At 44.7% G+C, this 24,526-nt stretch overlaps 1 protein-coding gene across 2 annotated transcripts in view; it reads left to right on the plus strand.

The window, feature by feature from the left end:
* Positions 1-1,527: 1,527 nt before the first annotated feature.
* nsg2 (neuronal vesicle trafficking associated 2) overlaps positions 1,528-24,526 on the plus strand; it is a 57,267-nt gene continuing 34,268 nt past the window's right edge. The window contains exons 1-3 of one of the 2 annotated variants that reach the window (XM_085470666.1): positions 1,528-2,071; positions 2,465-2,631; positions 21,282-21,392. In XM_085470666.1, coding sequence (XP_085326792.1) covers positions 2,503-2,631; positions 21,282-21,392 — 240 coding nt within the window. In that variant the 5' untranslated portion in view covers positions 1,528-2,071; positions 2,465-2,502. Of the gene's footprint in view, positions 2,072-2,461; positions 2,632-21,281; positions 21,393-24,526 lie in introns of both variants that reach the window. The other variant, XM_085470665.1, reaches the window with a different exon arrangement.

Below are 24,526 nucleotides of genomic sequence, written 5' to 3' on the forward strand. Positions count from 1 at the left end.
TGTCAGGAAATTGTATGAAGAAATAATTTGTATTACCTCATACCACAGGGCAGCTGGAGGATGATATTTCTCCACTGCAAACAGAGCTCCATCTTTGAGGTTCTCACAAAAGGAGATGATGCAATGGCTGAAAAAAAAAATGTCTGCAAAATCACTTTAGGTGTATTGTGTCTCGCTTACAGTCAATTATCCCATTTTAGTCGGTTCCCTGAGAACCATAAAGGAGCTAATTCCTAAACCTGAGAGGACGCAGTAGGAACATTACAGTAAGTATACAGAAACAGGCATCAGATTATATCTCTGTTCAGCTGCTGAATAATCAGGTAATCACCCGTCACAAAAGGATGAAGGGTGGTCATGCTCAGCTAAACTTCTAAATACTTTCAATACGTTTGACGGCAGGGAAATAAATGGAAGCTCATCTTTAATCATCTGATGTGCTATAAAAAATATTATATTTGATCCATGGAGGAGTTAGGTGTTTATGTCAGCTGACTTGATAACCTCAGGAAGATCTGCAAGCACAGCAATGAAGCAGAAAAGTGCATAAAAGATTACGTTTCCCCTGTTGTGCCTCTATGGAAATGCGCTTCCTGGCCAGGAGGGTAGAGAAGGTGGTTAAACCACGGAGAAGGTGAAAAAGCATGAAAAAGTCACCACCTCTGTGAAATATGGCTCCCTACATACCGACTCTTGGGCTCCAAATGTCCCGTTAATGCTGCATACAGGTTACACGTCCCCACAAACTTGTGAAATATGATTATGATTATTATTAATAATATTAATGATTAAATAATAATGAATACCATTATCATTAGTTGTATTATTTGCAGCATTTGTACCTTTCAAATTGTCTCCAGCAGCATTAGTAGTCATATTATTATTTTCACTCATTAGTAGAAGCAGTGATTATTTGAATAATGCTAGTTTTAGTAGTAATCGTATTAGTAAGCAATAGTAGTAATAAGTCAGATTAAGTAATAGTAATACCTTTTGCAGTATTTGTACCCTGCCAATTGTCTCTAGCAGTAATGCTAGTAGTATTGGTATTTTCATTGGTAGGATTAGTAGAAGCAGTGATAATTTACAGTAATGCTAGTTTTAGTAGTAACAGGATAGAATGGCGCTTTATTGTTATTGTATATGTACAATGAAATTAGTAGTATTACTTGCAGTATTTGTAGGTTGCCAGTTGTCTCCAGCAGTATTAGTATTATTCATATGATAAGCAACTGTATTTGATGTAGTGTTAGTTTTAGTAGTTTTAGCAGTAGTAGTGTTTCTACCTTGTGCAGCCTCCACCTGATAATGGTAAATTATTACGGACACGCCCTCTTTTGAAATATCAGCTGCACTGTTACACTGGCTGCGTGTCACTTGTTAAACCACCAGGTGGCGCTGTAGGACCAAAGAAACCAGTTTGAGTCCCGCATGTTTCATGCTGCCTTCACGTGATGCGTGTAATGTTGCTTCTTTATGGAAAATGTCAGTTTTAAAACTGGGGAAATGAGAATATTAAGCAACTTCTAAGTGATCGGGATGTCATATTCAGGGTGGAGAGCAAAATCAATCCGCTCCAAGCAGTCCACTTTTATTCTTCGGGTTAGATCTGTGTATTCACAACGCTAGATCCGGACCCGCTTTAATTCATTTAACAAACAAAAGTGACCAAAATGCTCTAAAATATGTTGGTGAAAAATCGGACTTTACCAGGTAACTTGAAAGGCAACGACAGTCCAGTTTCCACTTTGGCAAAACAAACGAGACTCTTAGAGGAGGAAAAAAACCCCAAACATCCCCCTAGTGGCAACTCCAGCGGCTTGGCGTTAGCAGCTCGGAGAGGAAGAGGCTGTTTGGATTAAGGGGGTTGGGCTGCCTGCTGGTAGGAAACCTGCCGCCAGACATCCAGTTTGTCTCCGGCGGTGCAGCGCAGCTTTCCCGCAGCATCAGCAGCAGCGACGCCGCAGAGCATCCTCCAGCCTCACCTGCTCCTCATCTGCGCTCCCTCCGCCTCTGTCCACACAAACAGTGCCGCAGCACGGAGGAACCGGGCGGACAAGGACGAGCAGCTGTAAGTATCAGCCTATTTTTTTTTTTACGCGTTATTCGTTCATTTTCTGATGGTTTTGTTGTGATAGAAAGAAGGTGCTGAAGACAGAATGCATATTTCCTTTCCCCCCTCCTTGTTTTTCGGTAGTTTTCACTCAGATACATGTTTCAGTGTAAACGAAAAAAATTCCCCTCCCTCCGATTTCCTGTTTTTACTCTAATCATTCACCAATCAATCATTCAGGCATTATTTGAGCACCTTTTTGTGCGTAAGCTGCCTCACAGCTACACTCCGCTTAATTCAACATTTTTATTCACCGTTTCATTAAAAATCGTCCCCATCAATCAACCAGCGTTTGCCAGCTTTCATTGACCTGAGAGGCTGTAAAGGTGCAAAACTTCCTCTTTTCAGAAGTAGGCTTCGGGGAAATAAAGGAATACTAAAGGCTGAAGATGGTGAAACTGGGGAGTAATCTGCAGGACAAAGGCGCCAAACCTGTGAGCGTGGAGGACGGCTTTCAGAATGTGCCCCTCATCACTCCACTGGATGTTGGCAGCCTCCAGAGCCAAGCACCTGACAAGGTGAGAGACTGCCCACCAGCTTCTGTGCATCTTCTTCCCAAATCTGCCTTTGCTGCCATTGCCTCAGTGCTTTTGACCTGTGCCATCCTCCCACACACAGACAAACACAGCAAAGGGGAAAAAAAAAGGTGATATGATGGCTCTGTTAAGCTGTGGGAGGCATTTTGCTGTTATTGTTTGAAACCACTTGCCCCCCCACCCTCTTGAGGGGAGGATCATTGCAGATCAATACAAAGTTGATGTGAGTGTTCACCTTTATCTGGTGAGGAAGTATTTCACTCCTGATGGAGGTGATCTCCTGTTATCCCAGGATTGCAGGACCTCATATTTGTAGTTCACAATGGGTCACTAAATGTCTCAAAATCACGTTGATTTATATTATGTCGATTTTTACTTTTATTTGCCATCCGTGTGTGTGTGTGTGTGTGTGTATTATGTTTTCTTTCTCCATTTATTCACACATTCATTCATCTTATCTGTCTCCCAGCCATGTCCTTTGTCTTCCAGCTGAGATTAGGAGACAGATTTGGTGCCAGACAGACTGTCATTTGTCATCTTGACATCCCATAGTAACTGCGCCGCCGCTCGTTAATCCAGTTACCATGGTGGCAGTGCAGCGCCGATTGGTGTATGTGCCGGGTTGGAAGAGAGAGCAGCACTGATTGCGCATTATAAGAATTAATGGAATTAGGCAGCAAGGCGAGCTCATTGTCACTTTTTGCACACATGAAAGCTTTATTGTGGATTGTTTGTTTCGCTGTTTGGATGTAAGGATGAACATTTTTCAGCTATATTAATCCATATTTCTCCTCTCACCAAGTGACCAATGACTTGTAGAAGTAAAAACAAATCAAATTAGATACATTTTGAGAAATAAATCCATAACTTTGGACTGTAACTCATATTTTTGTATTTTATTGGAGTTGGTAAACCAACAGAGAGCTATCAGCTTCATGTGTAGCTGTAAGAAGCTTTATGGCATGATTAATCCCCCCTATTTAGTTGCTGTTTAGCCATTTTTAGTGAAAAGCCTCTAACAACCAAATGTACTTTATTCACATCACTGAATGACAGACACGAAGCAACTAACTGGTGGTAGAGTGGAGCATTTAGGAGCTGGATATTTCCCTCTGGAGAACATCTGAGCTCAGAGAGAGTCAATATTGGAGCTACACAGCCAGCAATGGCCAGAAATACGATGACAAATGAGTGAAAATGTTGCTGCATAACAGCTGACGATGTTAATAAGTGTCTGGCTTCCATAGCTGGAATATTCCCATTAAGGGAGATGTCATTTCTCCGGACGTTTATACTGTATGTGGCAAATTTAAGAGGCTTATGCTGTGTGTTTAAATTTGAAGTTTAGCTGTGCTTGTGTTCTTCATATCATGGTCACCCCGATTTTTGAAAAATGCGTTAACAAAGGGTTTAAATTTTTGAGCGTACACACACAAAACTCCACCGTATGAAACGAGCTCCCGTTTGGCCTGCTGCGAGGCGAAACAGATAGCACAGCCTGAACCCCACAGCGCGGATTCTGCTGAGGGAAGCACAGTCGCTTTCCATTTCATTTACCTGTTAACTCAGGAGACCTGCCATTCACTGTGCTAACACACACACATGCGCACACACTTGCAATTTCATTCACGGTTGTGCTTGCGGGAATTCTAGCAGCGCATACTTACAACAAAGGCGGCGCGTGCGTGCACGTGTGCGTGAGTGACAGGTCGTCTCTGTCACCAGTTTGTGAAACGGCGTTCTTAGTAGAGCTGTCAGTCATTTTACTCTGATTAAATCAGTCCCAGCAGATTCACCAACACTGCTACGTACTGTAGATGAAGCTGCCTTTGCACACACACACACACACACACACACACACACACACACACACACACACACACACACTCACTCATTGCTGTATTACTGTACTGTGTGACTACACAAATATGTCTTATATTGATTACCTGAAAAGGGAGACTGACAGAGAGAATAACCTGAGTTGAGTATAAGTCCCCATCCAGTGACTTATTGCTGTTGACATTTAAGAGGAAAAGAGGTCAAACAGGATGGCTTGCAGTTTTTTGTTTTTTTTAATGTAATTTTTTTTCTGTTTGGCTTTGTTTTTGAGTTTTTACATGCCTCAGGAGATGCATCCACAAAGATTGCATTTGCTTGCTGCTTTTGGATAAATCTGCTGACAGCTGATGCAGATTTTGCCGGCTTGCTCCCAGGACTGGGAAATTGTTAGTTCAGCCCCTCCGTGTGCTCATTTATTTTGTGCTCATTTGGGCATTCGGACACTAAGCAAACAAAACCGTGGCAAGTTTTTTTTGTGTGTGTGTGTTGCTTTTAATCTATCACTATGCAAACGAAAGTGGATCCGTTTGTTAACAGTCAGGACAGTGTGGGAGTCGGAAAGGTCAATTTGCTGCTTAATCTTAGCATTTGTTTGGAGCTGTAAGTGTGAGAATTTTCCTCCTGGTAAGTGATGCATGAATGCAAGAGAGGCCAAGAAATAATGAAATATTTAATTAGACATCAGATTTTATGAAATCTCTAGAAAATTCATCTGTTTATATTTTAAGCTCTTATGCAACAACTTTATAATTCATTTGGAGTCCCTTTTCTTTGGAGTTCCTGATTTGAATAAAGCCACCAATCTTGCACATGAGACCCAAAGCAGTCAAACTGTGGGTCAGACTGATAACATTAAGCTGAATCTATGCTATTCAGCTCTGGAAAGCACAGAGGACCAGACATTTTGTTTCTCGTTGTTATCACCAGTGTCGGGTGTAATAGATTACAAAGTAATCACATTGCTATTTTTCTTGCTTGATCATAAACAACAACAGTGATGAGCAGTCTGACTTGTAGCCATGTAGCATCCATTTCTACCTTTTTTTGGACAGAGTCACTGTAGCAATCACTTAAAAGTCCCTTTAGGCTGATTTTCAATGTTGTGTCAATGACTTTGGTTTAAAAGTTAAACAATCAAAGACAGACCATGTGTATGTCCTCATTAGGATAGGGATTTGTACCAGCATGTCATGCTGTAATCGACAGTTTATATTGTTAACACACCAAGTGTGCTGCAAAAAAGCAACATAAAATTAAACATAAAACAAGAAAAGGAAGAAACCGAGATTCTGGGTTCATTTAATTCTCACGAGAAGGCAGCAGCATTGAGAATTTCATGGTTTTCTCCAAGAGTTGAAGCCGAAACACGGTTGCTTTCATGCATATTTCAGGATGTCAGTGGGGCAGTTTGAACTCTTGTTGGCAGAGCTGAGACCACATTTTAGGAGGGAGAAAATTTTTTTCAGAGAGCTGATTGACCCGGAGCAACGTCCAGCTATGAGTCTGTGGCAAAACTGTGTTATTTTACTATTTCCATGTCTCCAAGTCTGAGGCCATGGTCTTCAGCCGGAAAAGGCTAGAGTGCCGACTCTATGTCAGGTACGAGTTACTGCTCCAAGTGGACCCTAACGTAACTCAGAGTCTTGTTCATGAGCAAGGGGAGCAGGAGATCTCGATTTAACAGTCGTTCTACGTTCTTACCTTCACCTATGGTCACGAGCTTTGGGTAGTGACTGAAAGAACGAGGTCGTAGATACAAGTGGTAGAAATGAGCTTTCTCCAAAGGGTGGCTGGCCTCGCCCTTAGAGACAGGGTGTGGAGTTCGGCCATCCAACACTCAGATTAGAGGCGCTACTGCGCCACATCAAAAGGAGCCAGTTGAGGTGGTTTGAGCATCTGACAAGGTGTTCCGGGCATGTCCCAGTCAGAGGAGGTACTGAGGCAGACCCAGGACACGCTGGAGAGATTATATCTCTTGGCTGGCCTGGGAGTGCCTTGGTCTTGGAGTTGCTGGAGGATGAGGCTAGGGAGAGGGAGGTCTGGGCTTCTCTGCTTAGGCTGCTGCCCATGCGAATAAGCAAAAGAAAATAGATGGATGGATGGATGAATATTCAATACTGGTGTCATGAGGTATGAATACACATGTTCCCAAATGCAGTGGTCTGATTGGTCAGATCTGTTTATTTTGATCTGAAAAATCTGAAAAATTGAGCTACAAATGCTGTAAATTTGTGCTGCAGATTTATGCAGTTGATGTGAATGACTTCATTAATAATAAAATATTCACAAAGATTTAAAAGCCTTAATCCACAGTAATGCAACAAGTAGTGTAAAGAATTACATTATTCAGGGAGTCATTAAGTAATGTAAAGTTTAAAAAATGACAGGAAGTGTAATACATTACCTTTTTTGAGTAAGGAACCTATACTGGTAATCATTTTGTTATTTGACGTTGATTGTGTCTGTAGGAAAACATTCCTTTGTCTAAATCAGAAACTGTAGACTCGTTGCGGCGACAGGCTTCATAATCTCACTGAATACTGGGTTGCTGTTTTTGCCACTTGCCCTATCCAGAAAGAGTTCACTGGTAATCAGCTTTTATCATTCTCTCAAAATCTGATCTGAGACCAGTTTTGTTCTCTTTGTCCTTTAAAGCCAAAGCGAGGTTTTAGTAGGCCATGTGACCCGACTAGTACCCCACATCAGCGGTGCGGTTGTGAGCGGCTTTACAAATACGAGTCCAGCTGTTTTCTCCCTGATCCCTGTCTGATGAGTATGTGACCTTGCCGGCTACAGGGTTACTCGGGGATATTTGCAGATTTTTGCAGGGGTGGGGTAACTTTATGACAGTAAAGTTCATACACTTACAGGCACACCAACGCATGGAAGGAAAATGCTGCTGAGGCATTAGAAAAGCATTAGATTTGATTTCATTTGGGCAGAGATGCATCACGGCCTCTGCTGCGCCACCAATATCTTGATTGGATTTCTGGTAGTTTGAAAGAAAATCAACAACAACAACCAGAGGAGGGTGGCAAGAGGTGGACTGCCTCTGAGAGAGACACGCAGATCGTTTCTGTTTATCATTCCTCTAAGAACAAAGCTAAGCTACCAAGACTTGCTTCAAAGGCAGTAAGAGACTTACAATCACTCTCGTCCTGTTTAACACACATCCTCATTCTTTTATTGTTCTCACTTCCCTCAGTTACTTCAGAGACGCTTTCAAGTCTTGTTCTTTCTTTTTGCGATTCTTTGTTCTTATCCTCATAAATTAAAGAGGAATTCCTGGTATTGAGAACCCTCCATCAGGCAGTCAAATCAGTAATGGATCAGCGGATGATTTCTTATGCGTTGTGACGGCTTTGGGCCTCCTAACCAGATGAACCATCGCTCATGTTAATTTGCCAAATCGCCACAGATTCTAAATATATTTTTTATACGTTTATCTGGCTGGATGTGCACAGAGGCTGTAGGCCAGATCAGATGAAACGCAAAGCCTACACAGTCTGTTTTTTGTTTAACAGTTTGAATAGCGAGCTTTAGCGGGGGATCATTTAGATATCTTTTTTTGTTTATGATTAGATTTAGATTCCATATAGAGTATTTCCCAAATGAAGAAATTAATCGTTTTGTCAATCATCTGTCATAACATGTTGGGAAACATGCATAAAAAAGGATAACAGTGAGTTTACCATCACTATAGAGCGAACAGCTGGTATTGCTTTGACTGAACACTAGTTAGTTGATGAATACCTTAAGGAGACCTAAGGACCATTAAATTCATGCAAAATAATAGACAGTGTCAGTTTATCTTCAGTATTTAAATGAATGAAATACATGTATGCATGTTCAGCCTTCAACAGTTTTGTGTTTATTTTATACTGTAGCAGCCATTCAGGGCTCATGCTTTCTTTCCACTGTGTAATCCAACAGTACTGCAGTGCTGCTGGTTGGTTGGAGTGTTGCACCTTTGGATTTAAAGCCCTGCTGGTTTATATTCTGTCTGTGTAGCCACAGATTGATTTCTACCTCAGATGCTGGGGAATGCAAATAGCTGCTCTTACTTTCCTGATAAGAGGACCAGCAGTACTCACTCTGACAGGCTAACAGAGACTTTCAGGATTGAGCCCCAGTAATTGTTGGGTCATGGTAATGGTGCAAAGCTTTTCTTTCATAGGTCGCCATGATTAAGATTTTTATTTTCATATGAACTAAACAGCTGTGGTGATAAAAGGGTGGATACGGTCCGCAATAATGCTCAGGTAGGCTGTGGTGTTAAAACCATGCTCAGTTGGTAGTAAGTTTGCCAAGAACATATCCCCCCATGCCATTACACCACGAGCCTGAATTAGGGCTGTTCGATATAACAATATATATCGGATGACGATATAAAAACGTCTATCGTTTCATTTTACGCTATCGTTTGTTTCGTGGTGTCGCAAAATAAACTGTTTACGGCAATATTTTTTCATCCTTTTGATGGTCACTGTAGTGGCTATATTAATTTCTTCTTTCTCTCTTTCTCTTATATTTTATATAACCACACTACTGACGGGCAAGCGCCTGTTTTTATGCGTTGTAGTTAGCAACAACGACGGTAACAGCATCACGTGTCAGCTTGTTTATGTTCCACATAAACCTTTCACAATAAAGCTCAAGATCCTGTTGAGACTTTTCAAAATAAACTGAATCACGTGAAAGAGCAGATTATTTATGGATGAGAAGCAAAAAAAAAATAAACCTTAGACTCAAACGTTAGAACAGGCTTTTCCCCGCAGCACGCCGTGTAATAAATACTCACAAAGAAAACGGCGGTCGTTACAACTTATGTCTAAAAATGTATCGTTTCATGCATCTGTTAAAACACTCGACTCCAGCTACATGACGCGCAGCTGGAAACACTTCACGCAAGTCGAGCTGCCCGAGATTCACAGAATTTACAGAAAATGTTACATTTTTGTGATTTATATCGTTATCGGAACGATAGAATTCTTATATCGGGATATGAGATTTTGTTCATATCGCACAGCCTTAGCCTGAATTGTTTATAAAAAGCATGATCCATGCTCGTTACCCACCAATTCAGATGACCCCACCATCGTCACAGCAGAAACTGTGACTCCTTAAACCAGGCAACATTTTTACATTCTTCTGTTTTTTAACTTTGATGAGGCTGTGTGAATTGTAGCCTCAGTTTTCTGTTTTAAGCTGACAGGAACAGCACCTGGTGTGATCTTGCCCTTCCGCTTCAGGGTTCAGTATGTCGTGTGTTCATAGACGTTCCTCTGCATATCTTGGTTGTAGGGTCACAATACCAGAAATTGAATAGTTAGTACCAGTAGTTGAATTAATGGACAGCCAATTCGATATCAAAACAAAATTTGTATCCCACATACTTAAAGATGAACTTCTTGAAGTTCTTTTAAAAACACTAACATGATGGCGGGTCATTTATTTAAAATCTTAACATTACATTTTGTTGACAAGACACTGACTGAAATATTAGAATATTTACCATGTAACCTACTAATGTTAGAGTTACATCACGTTATTATAAGCATTTAATATCGCATCGCACAAAGCTGATTTCACAATGTTAGCTGTCAATCTAAATAGCAGCGTGCATTTCAGGATAACAAAAAAAAGATAACACTTAAAAGTATCCAAACTTTTAATTTAAACTGAAACTCACTCACCGTCAATTCTCTGAACAGATCTGGATGTTCTGCTGCCTCTGTACCTCCAGTGCCAAATAAAAACAAATGCAGTCACATTTAAAGAATTTTACTCTTAAGTTCTGATGACATCTCTACATGGATGTAACAAGCGGTTATTTGAGTTTCTATTGGCTTTTTATTAACTTGAAGTAGTCTGGCTATTCTCTGTTGACCTTGGACATCAATAAGGCTTTTTCACCCAGAGAACTACTGCTCACTTTTTCTCTTTTAATGGATCGTTCTCCATAAACCTTCGAGATGGTCGTGTAGGAAAATCCCTAACAATCACAAATTTCTGAAAAACTCAGCCAAGCCTGTTAAGTACCAACAACCATGCTATGTTTACAGTCACTTAAATCACCTTTGTTCCCTATTAATTCCCTTAATTCAGTTAAAATTTCAGTAGGTTGTCTTAACCATGTCTGGAATTCTTATATACTTGAATTCCTGCCATTTGATTCGCTGAATACATTTTTGCATTAGCCAGGACTTGGACAGGTTTAAGTAATGAAGTGCATTGTAGTATGAAGTACTCAGATTAGATTTGCAGAGATCCCCGTATTTATGTGTTGAAGACCATTATTTAAAAAAAAATTTAAATAGATTTAAAGATAATATAGGCTGATCCAGCAGGTAAAAAACAAAAGTAACGTTATAACAGATTTACCTTATTTTAACTACCGTATTTCCTGGACTACAAAGCGCACCTGAATATTAGCCGCACAAGCTAAAATCAGGGGAAAATCCTGTTTTGTACATACATTAGCCGCACCTGACTAAAAGCCGCAGGTGTTTCAATGTTGACTTATCATATGTAAGAGAATATGCACAAAGCGAATTGTCAGGAAAGAGATGGCTGTTTGTACCCATAACTTGAAAAACAAGTTATGGGTACATATTTGCACATGTAGTACATAACAGTAACCTACAGCACACCAGAAAAATAGATTCGGACTACCTTTTAGGCTCAGGTGCAGTGACACGGCTTTAACAAGAAGAAAAGTCAGTCATTCACCACCATCTTTCTCTTCTTCCTGCGCACTAAAACCACCAAAGTCCTCTTCTCCAGTGTCGGATACAAACAGGCTCAGGATGGCTTCGTCATCCACTCTCCGCTTCTCTCCTTCGTTGTCACTTTCAAAACCAAAGAAATCCTCATTGTCAGTGTCAGAGTCCTCCTCTCCATCATGTAGCAGTCCAGCCCTTCAAAATCCGGTGGTGATCGTGGATGTTTTCACACTTTTCCACGCTGTCAGAATCCACCGGTGGAGTTGAGCATAACTTGCTTTTCGCAAGTTTATCGCCGCTCATCATCCACGACTCCCGCTGAACGCGTAGCGCTACTTTGAAGTTTGTTTTTCGCGCTACTTCGTACGGCACTACGTTGCCTGGCGGATGGACATGTGACTAACATACCACTCTTGAACCCCGATCCTTCCGCCAGGCAACGTAGTGCCGTACAACAGCGGAACAAACAAAACAAATCGTCTTACGATATGACAAAAATCATGGACAATCCATAGAAAAGCCGCACCTGACTAAAAGCCGCAGGGTTCAAAGCTTGTGCAAAAAGTAGCGGCTTATAGCCCGACAATTACGGTAGTTAAGATAAAAAATGTGCCAACGTGAATGTCTGCTGTCATTTAAATTAAATATTAATTGTCTTGATTTTAACATCAGTTCATCCTGTTATAACTCATGTTGTACAAATGTTCTTCTCTATTTTTAATGGTTTTCATTAATTATTTTTATCACAAGGAATCCCGAAGAATCAAAGGTGTCAAAAATGTATCTACAGCTGCTTTCCACGCTAAACTTCACCAAAGACCAACTCTCTCCCACAGCTCAGTTCTTAGGGATGAAAAACGAAACAGCATTCACTGCGATAACAGGTCTCACATACTGGGAAGATGGGCAAAGAAGAAATGTTCTGACAGCTTTTCCACAGGGGATATCAAATCTGAAAAAAAGAAAAAAATAATAATACTGTCACGGTCCGGGGCAGCGGCCGTGTGGAGAGTGGAAGGAGGACTCAAAACGCAGCACTTATTCAGGTGTGAGGGTGATTTATTGATAATATCAAATATAAAGTGGGGATGGTAAAACAGAACTAAGGATGAACTAACTGGGAGAAACTACACAAAGAAATAGCAAACCTGAACATGAAGGGAGAACAGCAGGGAGAGCACGCAGGGGATTTCACAGGGTATGAACACAGACGACGCGACGAGGAGCAGAGGAAATCACACACTATAAGTACACAAAGAGACACTGGGAAATCACACACAGGTGGGGGAAACAGCTGGACCTGATTAACCTGACGAGACAGGGGAACACTAACACCAGGGACCAACAGAGGGAGCACAAACCCAGAACCCAGTGTCTAAAATCCCAAACACAAACCATCCCAAGACAGCCATGAATAATAATGAAAGTAATAACAATAAAGAACATAAACATAAAGTCACTGAGTCATGGTCGCAGGACCATGACAGTACCCCCCCCCCCTCAAGGGCTGGCCCCCGACAGCCACAGAAACACACCACCAGATCCGGGCGGGCGGCAGGGGGCCCAGGACGGAGGGACCGGGCCAAGACCAAAGACGGAGGCCCCAGAGTCCCAAACAAATGTTCACAAAAAAAACCTCACAGGGGAGCAGAGTCCAAAACACAGTTCAGGTGGCCGGCCAGGGGCCCGATAACACAGGAGGCCAGGATGGGACAGTTCAGGAGGCCGGCCACGAAGAAGGCCGTGGAGGCGCACAAAAGGTTCAGGAGGCCGGCCGTGCGGAAGGCAACGGCGGCCGCTCAGGCGAAGAGGGTCCGGGGGCCGGCCGTGCGGAAGGCAACGGCGGCCGCTCAGGCGAAGAGGGTCCGGGGGCCGGCCGTGCGGAAGGCAACGGCGGCCGCTCAGGCGAAGAGGGTCCGGGGGCCGGCCGTGCGGAAGGCAACGGCGGCCGCTCAGGTGATGGCGCCCGGCCAGTAGCCTAGCCAGCGGTCCAGAAAACGGCCGTTTAGCTCCAGACCCAAACGAGGCTGGGCCAGGCGAGGCTGAGGGCACGGAAGCCGGGACCGCAGCAGGCGGAGATGATGATGCAGACACGGAGGCTGGACCAGACGAGGATGCAGACACGGAGGCTGGACCAGACGAGGATGCAGACACGGAGGCTGGACCAGGCGAGGCTGATGAGGATGCAGACACGGAGGCTGGACCAGGCGAGGCTGATGAGGATGCCGAAGCGGAGGCTGGACCAGGCGCAGTGGGTGAAGATGAGGATGCTGTGGCCGAGGATGCGGGCACGAAGGCTGGACCAGACGAGGATGCAGACACGAAGGCTGGACCAGGCGTGGATGAAGCTGGAGGTGAAACCGGGCCAGGCGTGGATGAAACCGGGCCAGGCGTGGATGAAACCGGACCAGGCGTGGATGAGACCGGACCAGGCGATGAAGAAGCTGTAGCTGAAGCCGGGCCGGGCAAGGACGAAGCTGTAGCTGAAGCTGGGCCGGGCGAAGCTGTAGCTGAAGCTGGGCCAGGTGAGGATGAAGCTGGACCAGAATCAGGCGAGGATGAAGCTGAGGATGAAGCCGGACCAGGCGTGGATGAAACCGGGCCAGGCGAGGATGAAGCCGGACCAGGCGATGAAGAAGCTGTAGCTGAAGCCGGGCCGGGCCGGGCGAGGACGAAGCTGTAGCTGAAGCTGGGCCGGGCGAGGACGAAGCTGCAGCTGAAGCTGGGCCAGGCGAGGACGAAGCTGTAGCTGGAACCGGGCCGGGCGAGGATGAAGCTGGACCAGAACCAGGCGAGGCTGAAGCTTCAGGCTGAGGCGTGGCAGTAGCAGGTGGTAGCGCTGCAGGTGATGATACTGCAGGAGGTGGCGCTGCAGCCACAGGTGGAGAAGCAGCCACAGGTGGCCGGACGGGATCCTCGGGCCCCCCAGCCGACGTGGCAGTCAGTGTGGCATGAGGCTGGACGGGCTCCCCGGGCCCCCCAGCTAGCGAAGCAGGAGGCTGGACGGGCTCCCCGGGCCCCCCAGCCGACGTGGCAGTCAGTGTGGCATGAGGCTGGACGGGCTCCCCGGGCCCCCCAGCTAGCGAAGCAGGAGGCTGGACGGGCTCCCCGGGCCCCCCAGCAGGCGAAGCAGGAGGCTGGACGGGCTCCTCGGGCCCCCCAGCAAAAACAGCCGCAGAACCAGCAGGCACCGGGGCCCCCGGCACACACAAAACAAAACTAGGAGACACGTGGGCCTCTGGCACACATGAAACAAAACCAGTAGGCACGTGGGCCTCTGGCGCACGTGAAACAAAACCAGTAGGCACGTGGGCCTCTGGCGCACGTGAAACAAAACCAGTAGGCACGTGGGCCTCTGGCGCACGTACGGAGGGCTGCAGCTGCGCAGAGCACTGACCCTGCTCAGGCAGTGACAGCCCGGTGCAGTTCACAGCTGGCATCTTGGCCTCCAGGGGTCCAGAGTAAGCTGAGGGCAGTAACCCAGCCTCTGGGGAAGCCCCGGAGTGAGCAACAGTCTCTAATGTTGCCAGCTTTTGAGGAACAGGTCCGTTGTAAAACAGTTCATCTCCCTGCTTAGAAACAGCGGTGGAAAAACAGTGTGAATATTGTGACTCAGCCATTAACTAAACTATGGGTTGAAGCGATGCTAGCGGTGGTGGTGGCTGAGTGGCTAACTGGAGCGGCGGCGGAACAGGTAATTGTGCCCTTAGGGAGGCTAACGGTTGAGCTACAGACCGGGAAGCTTGTGGCTGGACACAGAACTGAGCCGGAGAATGGCGAAAAAGTCCTGGCTCAGAAGGAGCGGCAGAGACACAGTCTGTCAGTTTTGCAGAGGGTTTGTACACGCCCACTTGGGAAGGATCCGTTACCACGAAGGTAGGTAAGCGACCCGTACAGTCTCCCATCCCGCTCTGAATAGCCCCAGAAAACAAAGTCCTGGAATCTGGGGAAGCCAATGCATCCCGCTCACTCACCGCCTCGGGCTGCTCGAAAGTAAATGCAGACGGGGGGTGAAGTCCAAGGTCCAAAAGGAGAAACTCCCGCTCCCACGAACAGAGCGAGTCCAGAAGCCATGGGAGACCGGTCACCAGACGCTGTAGCCGCCTCTCTATAGCGCGCTGGGACGTGCCACCCGGGCTTTCCAGCCACAGGTCGATCAGCTCCTGTGTGGCATCGATGAGCGTCTCCCGTAGCTCCCTGGACGGATTAAGCGCTGCTGGGTCCATCTTGTGGTCGCGTCGTACTGTCACGGTCCGGGGCAGCGGCCGTGTGGAGAGTGGAAGGAGGACTCAAAACGCAGCACTTATTCAGGTGTGAGGGTGATTTATTGATAATATCAAATATAAAGTGGGGATGGTAAAACAGAACTAAGGATGAACTAACTGGGAGAAACTACACAAAGAAATAGCAAACCTGAACATGAAGGGAGAACAGCAGGGAGAGCACGCAGGGGATTTCACAGGGTATGAACACAGACGACGCGACGAGGAGCAGAGGAAATCACACACTATAAGTACACAAAGAGACACTGGGAAATCACACACAGGTGGGGGAAACAGCTGGACCTGATTAACCTGACGAGACAGGGGAACACTAACACCAGGGACCAACAGAGGGAGCACAAACCCAGAACCCAGTGTCTAAAATCCCAAACACAAACCATCCCAAAACAGCCATGAATAATAATGAAAGTAATAACAATAAAGAACATAAACATAAAGTCACTGAGTCATGGTCGCAGGACCATGACAAATACTGTGACTGGAGATGGAACGATGGAGAGACACAAAGAGAGAATGGCAGGCTGAGATTGATGAGCTTAAGCCATCTTTTCTGAAATGCACTTCATATACTTCTTCATGCCTTATTCAATCACTTGCTCCTTCACTCAAATATAGAAACGTGTGTTTTCAAAAAAACCCACATATCTATAAATTCTGTTGGCAACCAAAGTGTCCATCGTCACATTGTGAGGCAATCATCAGCTTACTGCACAGAGATATATTACAGATCTAAAAGTGACTCTTGAGTCAGACACAGAAGTATTAAAAGGTCACAGTGAAACAGGATGTTTACATAAAATATACATGACTAATTTGATATCTGTAAATAGACTCTCAAAGGAAATTGCTGGAGAGGCTGTACCCATGTAGGTGGGGGAATCATTAACCCGCCTCTTCCAGATGTAGAAGCGCTTGCCAGTGATATATTAAAGCAGCTACAGAAAACTCATGGTGATGTATTTTTAATACGGGTGGTTTAATTTGAAATTTTATTCACAGATGCAGTAGAAGGAATGAAATATTAATAGCTAAAATAAATATTTTTTATATACAAACTGATAAATAAGACTCAAAATTTAGATAAAACGGTGTTAACGTGCAACGCTGGTATTCTGGAAATTAAAATTGTGTTTTCACACTTACAGGAATATGTTACCAAAACTGCAGGATGTGCTGCACCACTGCTGAGACAGAGAAGTACCACCATGAACAGTAATAATAGTACAATAGTACAACTACAGGGGACTAAATGGGTTGTGTAATCTCCCACTGAATACGTTTTTTCATGTACCAGCTACCTGTACCAAATATTTGACCCCTTCCTGATTTCTAAGTCACACTTAAATGTTTAAGATAATAAAAGAATAATAATAATAGAGGTTAATCTGAGTGAATACAAAAAATCCTGGCCATATGTGGAAAAAGTAATTGCCCTCTCTTGTCAGTTCAATGTTATGAGCCATGTCCAACTCTGATTATTGCCAGACCTGTTCAATCAAGAAATCCCTTAAATAGGCTAAAAGAGCAACAGATCGTACTATGATTTAAAGAAACAAAGTAATGACTTCTATTATTCTGGAAAGGGTTTCAGGGGACTCTATAGTGAAAGCCTTTATCCACAAAAGGAGACAACTTGGAACAGTGAACACCTTCCCAAAACAGCCTATCAAGTCATGTAAAAGGCCTCACTTGCCTCAGTTAAGGTCAGCGTTCTTAGTTTAATATAAGAAAGAGACTGGGCAAAAATGTCATAAATGGAAGAGATCCAAGGCAAAAACCACTGCTGACCAAAAAAGACTTCAGGACCTGGAAGTCTTGTTGCAAGTGATGAAACCATTAATTCCACTCTCTACCAGTAACTCCTGAAGGACAATGTCTGATCATCAGTTCGTGCCCTGATGCTAAAGTTCACTTGGGTTATGCAGCAGGACAGTCCACCTCTGAATGGTTCTTTGCTTGTTGAAAGATCTTCTGATAAGCATCCCTACAGCATTTTGCGGTGTTCCACTTTATAGCTGTCATATTTATTTCTTCAAATGGAAAAAAAAGAAAAAGTCAAGGCTTCACCAAAGCCACATTGGTTTATGTGCTGGGTAACTAAAATAGCTTTAGCAGCCTTTCATGAAAATCTGATATTTGCTGAGATATTTAATTTTGGCCACCTACCTGACTTTCACTGCTATCGCAAACACTTCACTGCAGGCTTTGCCAAAAAAGTGCACAATCATACTACTAACATAAAGAAATAAAAGGCTGCTCATGCACAATGATAATAATGCAAGCTGCAATTGCTTTTTTTTCAGTCTTCATATCACATCTGCATTATTTATACACATTTACATCCAGTGTTAGTAATAAGAGTTTTCTGTTCATAAATTTAAGGTTTCCCAGAGAGTATTTAGACCTGTCTGATCAGAGATGGTGCCACTTTGTTCAGGGGATATCTACGAGCTGGCTGACAGCTAACAGCTGTGTAAATGAGGCAATGTTGACTGATGGCCACTTCATTAGGTAATATGAAATAAAGGAGTGAGATTTAGAGAAGGGGAAAGAGTAATGAAGCAAAATAAAGCGCTGGTGTGTTTGAGCCTAGAGGCTGCGAGCATGTTATTGTGAAATGAGTTGGAGAATGGGAAAGTTGAGCCAAAATTGAGACATTAGTTACAACTATGGCAAGCCTGACGTCTGGTGTTACTGCGCGGAAAGCCTTGGGGCACCAGCGCCTCAGGGGTCCAATCAAATGCGCAGTATTCAGTACACCTACTGCGGCCTTCAACTGTTAGATAAGAGGTTTCTACAGCCAACTGACAGCTTTGTTATTCATATAGTGGAGCCAGTTTGTGTGCGCAGCAGTTTCTGGCTTTGTCTCAAAGTGACGGAGAGCCGCTCAGAGGCAGCACAATTAGCCTCAAGGACACTGAGACATTGTTCTTCTTTTTTTTCCTCTCCATCCAGCTCTCCTCTGCTCTGTCATTTGTACTCTATTCCCTGCCCTGTCTTCTGTGCATTAGTATACAGGAAACGCACAAAAACAGTAGGGACACTTTGTCTTTTTAGTAATTGCAGTGGTGAAGTGCACGCAACCTGGTAAAAAGCACCTCTTTTGTTGTTCATTTACACCAGGGCCACAAAAAGCACCACAGAGGAATCAAAACTAGCAAGAGGGGACTGTGCAAATATAGCCTCCAGACAATCTTAAGAACTGCTTATACATGTGCGTGCAGCCAGACACTACTGCAGAAGTGTGACTTGCAATGCAAACTGTTTTTTATGTTTGAGTGTGCGTGGGTTGATATCTTCATCAAGAGAAGCTCAGCTGTAATTCCTATGTTACTAAGGAAATCCCATCTGCTTTCTCCTCCCACGTGTTTTGAACGTGGACCTCCTACAACACAACTGGAAGTCGGAAAGCAAACCAGAGCTTTGAAGACTCTGTGTTTGGACTACAGCTCCAAACCTGTTTGCTTGAGGAGTGCAAAATTGACACTACTGGGACAGTTTTTTGCTTCTTTTGTTTTGCTCTAGCTGCCAGCAGAAAATAGCAAGACAGCTTAGTAAGCGGTAACAGGTGTCTGATATGAGCTTTCCAAATCCAAGGTTTAATTCAGCGCCAAAATAAGAGAGCTAACATTGTTGCCTTAGAATATAATTATTGAAAAGTTGACTGATGTGCTGTAATCTCATACACTGTCTAATATCAGCTGACACTCTTGACCCCAACTGGTCACAGCAGATGGCCCCGCCCCTCCCTGAGCCTGGTTCTGCTGGAGGTTTCTTCCTGTTAAAAGGGAGTTTTTCCTTCCCACTATCACCAAAGTGCTTGCTCATAGGGAGTCATATCATTGTTGGGTTTTTCTCTGTATGTATTATTGTAGGATCTAGCTTACAATATAAAGCGCATTGAGGTGACTGTTGTGTTGGTGCTGAATAAATAAAATTGAACTGAATCGAATTTTCTAACCCTTAAACCTGCTGCTGGTTAGAAAGATGTGCCTTTGTCCAAACTTCCTATGACAATTATGCCTTTTACAGAGGAAACATAACTTGGGGTGAGGGGTGACTTCTTTGTCATATCTTTATACAGGAATAGGATTTGTTTGTAGAGGAAGCGCTAAGCACAATATTATAATGTTATTACCATAAGATTTGTTACTTTATGACCAAGAAAATGTCTCTGTCAAAATATCTTGGAAGAGCTTCTGAATTTTGTGTTTTACACTGACCAGCCACAACATTAAAACTACCTGTCTAATATTGAGTAGGTCTTCCTCATGCCTTTAAACAGCTCAGATCTGCTAAGACATGGGAACTGGATATTGGACAATAAATGGTCCTGGGTCCTTTACTTTGGGTGTGAGTTTTCCTTCTGGTGGAGGCTGCTGCTGCTGGAGAGTGACGTTGCCATGAGGGGAGTGCTTACATCCCATTTATGCTTCAGTGGGGAATCTATGCCGTAACGTAAAACATAACCTGCTCACACCTCCTGAGAAATAACTGCACAATGCATCAACGCAGCCCCCAACTACTGTGATTGGCCTGTTCAGCACAGTTGATTCCTCATGTGCATTTCTGACTACTCGCCACAGTTTTTGAATTTATCAGTGAGAGAATAACAATCATCAGCCCAGTATAAGGAATAAAAACCACAGCATCAATATAAGGACTCACAAATGTCTGTAGATTCCTGGAGGGAGATTGCTGAAACTATCAGAATGGATGTGAGGGACTGAACAAAAACGTGGAAAAAAAAATGAGGGACAAATATCTTTACCCCTAAAAGAAAAAGAAAACTGACCACAACAAACAGTAAGGACCCAGCATTTTATTTTTGTCTGTTGGCTGGCACCACGTATGAAGCATCAGGACATGACCACATGGTAATGAACATGTAACGAACCTGCGCAAGCATAGACAACGTCGACCACTTACAGAGGTTACATTGTAGACTCTACAAAGATTCCCCACAGAAGTCTGAATCAGGCTTCAGTCTGCAGCAATATTGAAGGGGGTGCTACGTGTCCTGTTAATATGCAGATGATTTTCAGGACCACAGACAGGTACAACACTGCATTGTAATTAGATGATCAATGATATTCACGCCATCTGTCAGCTGTTTGCTCATGCGGCCAAAGGACTGATGAACTTTTGCTATGTCAAGGCATCACCACTCCTCCTACAGCGTTGGTCGTATTTTAGTGAAGTGACATTAATTTAATAGCATTGATCCTCGACTTTTCAAGTCTCCTTGACTTCTTTAATTCTCAATAGTTTGTGCAACAAAACCAACCACTAGTAAGAAAACACAACTTTCTTTCTGCACGTTACATTAACCTTTGAATTCAGCTACAATGTTACTGAGCTTCTGGTTTCAATTGGTTTTTATTTTGAAGGCAGTGGGAAACAAACAGAATATTAGTAAATGAATGTTTCCTACTGGCTATTGCACATTTTTTCTGGACAAAATATTTCATAATGTACATTACAGTCTACTGAATGTGGATATGTTTTGATACAGATTGTTAACCAAGGATGATTCTGCACTTTGGCCCAGTTTTTATTAAGCCAACATGTTTCCTCCGTCACCTTTTTTTTGCACTTGACCTGAATGAACTGATTTTGTCAGGTGAAACCTCCTGCCATTTAATGCAGTTTGTAAGACCTTTGTGGCAACACGCTAAACGTAAATTAACCTTTCCCTTCCACGGTAATACCCATCAATCCTTCGCTGCCTTCAGCATCTTTGAGTATTTAACTGCTTTAATTTCGACTCTTCTTCTGCTTCCAGGTGGTGGTGAAAACTCGCACTGAGTACCAGACAGAGAAGAAGCGGCTGAAGGTGCCCAAAGTGGAGGAGTTCACCATCAGTTTTACTGATGGAGTGTCTGAGAGACTTAAGGTAAGAATTTACATAATAGAAACTCACAGTGTGCTTAATTATCTTCGGGGTCTGTGATGCAGAAATAACAATTCTAATAATGGGTGTCCGGTGGGTTCTTTATCATCGCAGCTATAATTGCATGAAGAATATTGATTCATCTAACATGTTCCCCTTTGGCCTACCCAAATGAAATCCATGTGACCAGTTTGAACTGCTCGTTACATTTAGAAATGCAGCTGCAGTTGTAGTGTAAATACTCAGGAAGTAGACAAACAAATGAATGAATCTGGGTTATGATCAGCTCATGCAGACATGAGACTCCTGCTCTTTCTATAACAATCTTTCTCACTCACTGGCATGCAAACTCACAGTCTTCCCCGGTGACTGAAATAACAAGTTAGGTTCTATAAGCCAGAGTTTAAAAAGAAATTGTGTGTATCATGCAACAAGCTATACAGGCTTCATACAGTACATTAACATGAAATTGATTTAGCCACAGTTGCATCCGTGCTATTCACAACACTCAGGATAGTCATTTATTTCTTGCTTGTATAGCTGTAACTCTGCCTAGCAACCACTACACAAACACACAAATGTTCCAGGACAATAAAGTTAGTCAGGTTAGCTGTCCTGGGGAAGTTTACAGTAGTAACACGATGCAATCCCTGTTCTGTCATTAATCTTTGCCAATACTAGTATTTGGTGAATTTGCGTTTATTATTATATTTGCAAAATACCACCATATGTCTTGGTCATATTATTTTATTTAGTTGTATTTATCTGCGACACCTTAATGGCCGGTCTGTGAAGATATTGTCGGACATTAAACTCCGTGGTCCAGTGTCTCTTCCTGCAGGGCATTGCACCACCAAACCAAACTAAGGGATGTTTACAGACACTCTAATTGTGGAATAATTATAAACTTAGCACAAAAAGTAAGGACATTTGTGTTTGGTTGATTATTTTTTGTATCTTATACTGCTGGAAAGTCTCTTTATTCCGGCTCCTCCTCCAATCCCTGAATCCTGGAGGCAGATGAGAAAAAACACACGCACAGTAACGAAAACGTTCTCTCCTTCACAAACCGAGTATGCTGATCACGACTACGCTACCCGGTTTAGTTCAACGTTCCAGCGTTGGTTGTGACTCAACCGCCCCGTTAAATAGGTCTGAGCTGGCAAGGTAATTCTGCACAGGTGCGATGATTCTAGCTCAGGACACTCCCCTCCGGTCAACTGCCGTTCCGTGCCACGGCTTCCGGAAGTACATGTTCCAGCAGAAAAACACATGCACAGGATGGAGAGGAGAACACGACACAGTACACACAAACACCACAACAAATTGGCAAGACGATCAGTGAGGACCGTCTAGCCATGACAGTACCCCCCCATTAACGGGAGCCTCCCGGCGACCGACCAAATTTGTCAGGGTGCCGGCGGCGGAATTCCTTCACCATAGCATCATCCAGAATCGCAGACCGCGGCACCCAAGCACGCTCTTCCGGACCATACCCCTCCCAATCCACCAAAAACTGGAAGCCCCTACCGCGACGCCTGGCATCCATAATCCGCGTGATGGCATAAGCAGGAGCGCCGGCAACAACCCGGACGGGCGGCGGGGGCCTGGAAGGCGGGCACAAAGGGCTGGTCCGGACCGGTTTCACCTGGGAAACATGAAACACATTATGAATCCTCATGTTGCGAGGAAGGGCCAAACGAACAGACACCCGATTCAACACAGCTTGGATCGAAAAGGGCCCAATAAAACGCGGGGCCAACTTCTTGGATTCAGTTCATAAGGTAATATACCTGGAAGAGAGCCACACCTGCTGTCCAACACGATAGGCAGGGGCCGGAGTGCGGCGACGATCGGCCAACCTCTTATTCTGCGCCGTCGTCCTCAACAGAGCCGCCCTGGTGGCGCGCCACGCCCGCCTGCAGCGTCTCATATGATGCTGAACAGAGGGAACGGCCAGCTCACCTTCAGTGATGGCAAGTAATGGTGGCTGGTACCCCAGCGACGCTTCAAACGGAGACACACCAGTGGCCGCCGACGTGCTGGAATTGTGGGCGTACTCAATCCAAGCCAACTGGTCACTCCAGGTGGATTGGTTCGAGGAAACCACACAGCGTAACATGGTTTCCAACTCCTGATTCGCCCTCTCCGCCTGACCGTTCGTCTGAGGATGAAAACCTGAAGACAAACTCACACGGGCCCCTAGTCCTGAACAAAACGCCCTCCAGACCCGGGAAGTAAACTGGGGGCCCCGATCAGAAACAATGTCTTGCGGAATCCCATGTAACCGAAAAACATGCTCGGTAAGGAGCCGAGCCGTCTCTAAGGCAGTCGGGAGTTTGGGCAACGCCACAAAGTGCGCCGCCTTGGAAAAACGATCTACAACAGTTAGTATGGTCGTGTTACCTGATGACGACGGTAGACCAGTGACAAAATCCAAAGCAACATGCGACCAGGGGCGCTTGGGGACTGGCAGAGGGTGCAAGAGACCGGCCTGGGGGGCACTGGGGGTCTTATTGCGAGCGCAGGTAGGGCAGGCCGCAACGTAGTCCCGAACATCCCTGAGAAGAGAGGGCCACCAAAACAAACGTCGCAGGAAACTCACGGTGCGGTTCTTACCAGGGTGGCAGGAGAACTTTGCTGTATGGGCCCAGTGTATAACCTTGCCCTGGACCGTTGTGGGGACGAACAGTCGTCCGTCAGGGCCCGTCCCTGGGTCCGGCTCCTGTTGCTGGGCCTCTTTAACCATCCTCTCGATCTCCCACGTGATAGCTCCCACGATGCATGTGGCGGGCAGAATGGGTCTCTGCTTCTCTCCGTCATCCGTGTGTGGTGCAAATTGGCATGAGAGAGCATCGGGTTTCGTGTTGCGTGATCCTGGTCTGTAGGTTATAGTGATATTGAAACGTGTAAAGAACAGGGCCCACCTGGCTTGACGTGTGTTAAGACGCTTAGCTGCCTGGATATACGCCAAGTTCTTATGGTCCGTCCAAACCACAACGGGGTGTTCACTTCCCTCCAACCAGTGCCTCCATTCCTCCAGGGCCAGCTTGATGGCGAGGAGCTCCCGATCGCCCACGTCGTAATTCTGTTCCGCTTGGGTCAGCCGTCGAGAGAAGTAGGCACATGGATGCAGC

The sequence above is a fragment of the Copadichromis virginalis genome, linkage group LG10, assembly GCF_057382275.1.
Source record: "Copadichromis virginalis isolate Kocher_CV1m ecotype Utaka linkage group LG10, C_Virginalis_male_GT1.1, whole genome shotgun sequence".
In the NCBI taxonomy this organism is placed as follows: domain Eukaryota; kingdom Metazoa; phylum Chordata; class Actinopteri; order Cichliformes; family Cichlidae; genus Copadichromis; species Copadichromis virginalis.